The sequence below is a fragment of the Lontra canadensis genome, unplaced genomic scaffold, assembly GCF_010015895.1.
Source record: "Lontra canadensis isolate GAN:19392208 unplaced genomic scaffold, GSC_riverotter_1.0 scaffold2, whole genome shotgun sequence".
Lineage (NCBI taxonomy): Eukaryota > Metazoa > Chordata > Mammalia > Carnivora > Mustelidae > Lontra > Lontra canadensis.
The window spans coordinates 65,151,914-65,157,471 of NW_022630996.1; the positions used below are offsets into that span (position 1 = coordinate 65,151,914).

Below are 5,558 nucleotides of genomic sequence, written 5' to 3' on the forward strand. Positions count from 1 at the left end.
GCTTTCATATAAAATCAAAATATTTTGTTTTGTATAGTGAAGAAAACCATTAAGAAAACAAAAAGACAACCACTGAATAGGAAAAGATATTTGCAAATGATATATCTGATAAGGGGTTAATGTCCAAAATCTATAAAGAACCTATATAACTCAACACCAAAAAACCCCCAAACAATCCAATTTAAAAATGTGCAGAGGACCTAAATGATATTTTTCCAAAGAAGACATATAGATGGCCAACAGACACATGAAAATAACAACAACATTATTAATCATCAGGGAAATTAAAATCAAAATCACAGTGAGATATCACCTTATACCTGTCAGAATGGTTAAAATAAAAAAGACAAGAAATAACAAGTGTTGGTGAGGATATGGAGAAAAAGGAATCCTTGTACACTGTTGGTAGAGTTTATATTGGTACAGCCACTATGGAAAACAATATGGTGGTTCCTCAAAAAGTTAAGTAAAACTACCATATGGTCAAATAAGACCATCCATGGGTATTTACCCAAAAGAAAACAAAAACACCAATTCCAAAGATATATGCACCCCTATGCTTATTGTAGCATTATTTACAGTAGCCAGGATACAAAGCAACTAAAATGTTCAGTGATATATGAGTAGGTAAAGAAATGTAGTATATACCTACAATGGGATATTACACAGCCATGAAAAAGAATGAGATTGTGCCATTTGTGGCAACATGGGTGGACCTAGAGGGTATTATGCTAAATGAAATAAATCAAACTGAAAAGACAAATACTATATGATTTCACTCATATGTGGAATCTAACAAAAAACAAATGAATAAACAAAAAGCAGAATCAGACCTATAAATATAGGGAACAAACTGGTTGTCAAAGGAAAAGAGTGGTAGGGATAGGGAAAATGGGTGAAGGGCAGTAGGAGATACAGGCTTCCAGTTCTAGAATGAGTAAGTCACAGGGATGAGAGGGACAGCACAGAGAATGTAGTCAATGATATTGTAATAGCATATCAGGTGATGATAGTAGCTACACATGTGCTGAGCATGGTATCATGTACAAACCTGTGAAATCATTGTGTTGTACAGTTGGAACCTGCTGGCCCAGTTACTAGCCTTGTGACCATAACAAGCAAGACCCCAGTTTCAGCAACAGGATAATAATACTAAGTTTATATGGTAAAGTTGAGGACTAATTAAGATATAAAGTTTAAAAAAATTTCTACTCTGAGCTCAGAGTCACAGGGGAGAAGGGCACATAAGCATTAAGATAATTTCCTACCCTTAAGGAACCCATATTCTGGGGGCAGAGACAAAATTTAGACAAATGAAACAGTAGCCAACACAACACAAGTGATAATTAGGGGAGAAATGGTGTGACTCAGACCTAAGACTATACTCATTTACGAGAGGATCTGTGAGAGTGAAGATTAATGGGAAGCGCTTTCTGTTGGGAGAGTACTTTATGTTGGAGAGGCAGGATCTAGAGGTAGGGTTAGGTTTAAATTCAGAAAAAAGGAGAGGGCATTCATTAAGTAAATAATATCACCTCTTGAGTACCAGGTATTGTGCTGGGTGTTACTGGGGAATCCTGGGAGATTATGGGAGACACTATAGGAACAAACAAGCAAGAATTCTGACCTTGTGCAGTACAGATCTGTTCAGATTTTGCATTGGGAAACCCTGAAAACACAACAGAGTAGACTTGAGGCACTTTAGGATGGCAGAGACCTTGGATATCATCTAGTTCAGTGGTTTTTGAGGCTAAAAATCACTAGAGAGAGGTTTTTTAAAAAGTCCCAGACTCCCACAGACTCCCCAGACTCCACTGGGGATTATGATTCAGTAGATGTGAGTTAGGGCCCAGCTAGGTACAGTTTTTTGAACTCCTCAGAAAACTGTGATGGTCACTCAGGTTTGGGGAATACTCATCTACCACGGGCTTGTTTTATAGAAAAGGTAACAAAGCCTACAGAATTAAGTGGTTTGGTCAGTGTAATTATATTTGGTGAGGTAAGCAATAAGAAGCTACTGTGGAATCGTAAAGAGGGGCGGGGCTCAGAGGGAGGAAGGAGGACAATCAAGTGTTATTTGTGGGAAACAGAAGAGAGGGAAGAGAAGGAGAGGTGCTGACTAAGATGTGACATTAATCCAAGATTGACTGAAACCTTGTGGTGATAGGAAAACAGATCAAGCAGCTCTTTTAGACTCCACTTTGTGTCCCTTGTCTTTTACCGCATAGTCTGACCCACGGAGTAGGGTGGGAATTTCGTTTTATTGTTATTTTGTTTTATAATGTGAATCCGTATGAAACTACCTCCTACATCTTTCCAGGTGTTAACTGTGAAGTTCTGTAGCACTATTCATACCCTACTGCAGCTATAATACACTAAGCTTTGTTACTTAGAGTGGGAAATGGTGTCTTCCAACCACTTGCAATGGCATCATAACCTGCAAACCTGTTAGAAAAGCAGAATCTTCTCAGGAAACAAACTGAGGTTGTTGGAGGGAGCAAGTAGAGGGTGTGGGAGGGACGGGGTGGCTGGGTGAGGGACACTGGGGAGGGTATGTGCTATGCTGAGGAAAAAAAAAAAGAAAGGCAGAATTTGGGGCTCCTCCCTAGCCCCACAGAATCATAACCTGCATTTTAATAAGATCCCCAGGCGTTCCAAATGCACATTAAAGTTTGAGAAGCACTGCTCTAAAGGGCTTCCAATTCTTTAGAATGAGAGCAACATTAAAATAAATAGGAAATAGGGGCGCCTGTGTGGCTCAGTGGGTTAAAACCTCTGCCTTTGGCTCAGGTCATGATCCCAGGGTCCTGGGATCGAGCCCTGTATCAGGCTCTCTGCTCCGCGGGGAGCCTGCTTCCTCCTCTCTCTCTGCCTGCCTCTCTGCCTACTTGTGATCTCTGTCAAATAAATAAATAAAATCTATAAAAAAATAAATAGGAAATAGATAAAAGTAAACAATTTGTGATTTCAAGCATAGGATGGAGCTGGCTTAATGAACTGAGGTATACTCTCCAAAGCCACTTTTAACTACCAGGATATACTGTCTCTCAAGTGTTCCAAGAGTTCTAAAAGTCTTTGCTCCACTGGTCTGAGGCAAAAGTCTAAAAGTTTATCATTTTAATGATGGCACAGACTGCTAGACCCTACCTGAGTAAAGAAACTGAGTAACTCTGTTAACTTCTCAGGGCCTTAGGGTCCTCATTTGTAAAAATAACCACAAACAAAACCCAAAAATGCTGAATGATCATTTCTCCCAGCTCTAAAAAGTTTTATTTCATTTCTTTTGAGAGAAACTGCCTTCTTCTGCTCCAGTAATTTAAAAAAATGTTAATGCTTCTACAAATAGTTATCAAAAAGCTAGGAACTCTAATAGAAATCGATTTCTTCTGGATGACAATCCAAGGCTCTGGAAGGAGCGGTAATAATGAAAGCAGAGGAAAAAAGAAAGGGAAGGGAGAAAATACACATACACACAGGTTTACTTGTTTTGCTTTATATTGTGGACTATTTTGGCAATGGCTTGTTAAAAGTATTTTTCTTTTTAACCCATACTAACCTACCTCATGTAACCTTGCCACCTCCCCTGTCCTTCTGCTCTCCCCACCGTGCCCCCCACCACCTTTCTTAGGTGAAAGAACAAGGTGAGCCATCAGATACCAAATTCACCTACTTCTCAGTTGTGCTGTGTCTAGGAGACTGGTGGTAGAGTTGAGACCGCCTGCAGCCTTGGAAGTGGAGAGTTGCTGTTCCTGAAAGTCCTTCTTCCCACCCGACTGGAATATTTCCACAAAACTGATTAGGTAAATTCCCCTAGCACCCGCTCCTCCTCATCAAAAGTGCTGTTACTCCGGTTACTACAGTGTAAATATCAGACAGTACTCAGCTCAAACTTAATCCCAAAGAAGAGGTCCCCAATCAATTTGCCACTCCCAAAGAACTCTCCAAGGTTCCAGGATGTGGACGTAGGAGACAGGGTTCCTGACGTAGCCTGAGACTAGCAACACCTCAAAAGGAATTCCCATAGTGACCCCACGCCATCAGGTGTGAGGAGGCTGGGCAGGATTCCTCCACAGTATTCACGTTTTAGGGTTTGATCAATACTCTTTAGGGAGGAACAATGGGACCCTACTATGTTAACGACTTGGGAGTTTCCAAACACCTCAGCCACCAGGGGAGATCCGGCCGAAGTTTCCAAAGTGAAATATCTCAACAGACCAACTAGTAAGAATTAATCTTGTATTCATAATAAAAGTAAACTCAAAACCAAATACAAATACAGTAAAATGTATAAAAATATATAAATTCTGCTCTCTCTCGACTCACTCCGATTCCATCACCAGCTTGCTATTTCATATGAAAACGAGACGAATTTCTAATTTTATTTTAAATTTTATTTGTTTGACAGAGAGAGAGAGATCACAAGTAGGCAGAGAGGCAGGCAGAGAGGCAGGCAGAGAGAGAGAGAGGGAAGCAGGCTCCCCGCCGAGCAGAGAGCCCCATGCGGGGCTCGATCCCAGGACCCTGAGATCATGACCTGAGCCGAAGGCAGAGGCTTTAACCCACTGAGCCACCCAGGCGCCCCGCGAATTTCTAATTTTAACAGCGTTTTCCTCCTCTCTAGGTGCCGGTTTTAAAGTAGCAGCAAATTTAAACACCAGAAAATGTACGCCTATATCAAGAACATCACTTGATAACAGTTATCTACATATAAGCAAACAAACAAAATGGTCATCAAATCAATCCCCCCCCCGCTCCCCCGCCAAAAACGTTTCCTTGCCTCCCAGGACATTCGCGGTCACACTTTTCCGAAGAAGAGCGGCAAAACCTCGCTTACTCTTGTTTAGACAGACGCTCCGGGAGAAGCTCGCGCCACAAGTCCCCAGACAGGTTGGCTGACGACAGCCAACTCCTCCTTTAGGCGGTGCAGTTCTCGGAGGAATCAGCTTCGCTCTTGGAACCTCGGTCCCCCGGGCTTCGATAGTTTCCACTCCGGCCCCCATTTCTGCTCTAGCTGCCCCCAGTCCTCGTCCCCGCCCCCAGATCTCACTTCCAAAGCACAGACACCCGCTCTTACCTGCGCTTCCTCGTCTTCCGTCAACACCCCTAACACCCGGATGTGGCGAGGGCTGCTGGACCTGATCTTGCCGTCGGGTTCCTGGACCTCCGCGGTCGCCGCGGCCTCGGGCATCGACATCGCTGCAGCGGCGGAGTGAGGGAGAGGAGGGAGGGTCCTTCGGTCCTACACTGTTTCCTTTAGCTGCAGGACCCAAAGAGGCCCCGCCACCGCAAAGGGAAGGCCGCCTGAGAGCCGCTAGAGGCGCGAAAAGCCCCGGTGGTCCGACAGTGACCCCGGCTACAGCGAAGCGACCCGCATCACCCGGCCGCAGCCCACCTGCAGACCTGGGCTCTAGCGGGCTGGCCGGTTGTTAACAAGCCAGCGCGTTGCTAGGGGCGGGGCCGGGGCTGCAGAAGCGCGGGCTCTTATGGAAGCCGGGAGAGCCAAACTACCCTAAACCCCAATGTGTCTCTACGCTCGCAGTAGCGGTGTTTGCTCGCGT

At 44.0% G+C, this 5,558-nt stretch overlaps 1 protein-coding gene across 3 annotated transcripts in view; it reads right to left on the bottom strand.

Annotated features, from left to right (window-relative positions):
- CFAP69 (cilia and flagella associated protein 69) overlaps positions 1–5,354 on the bottom strand; it is a 59,084-nt gene extending 53,730 nt beyond the window's left edge. For 2 of the 3 annotated variants that reach the window (XM_032875630.1, XM_032875623.1), the window contains exon 1: positions 5,075–5,354. In XM_032875630.1, coding sequence (XP_032731521.1) covers positions 5,075–5,194 — 120 coding nt within the window. In that variant the 5' untranslated portion in view covers positions 5,195–5,354. Of the gene's footprint in view, positions 1–4,834; positions 4,946–5,074 lie in introns of those variants that run through there. The other variant, XM_032875640.1, reaches the window with a different exon arrangement.
- Positions 5,355–5,558: the final 204 nt, after the last annotated feature.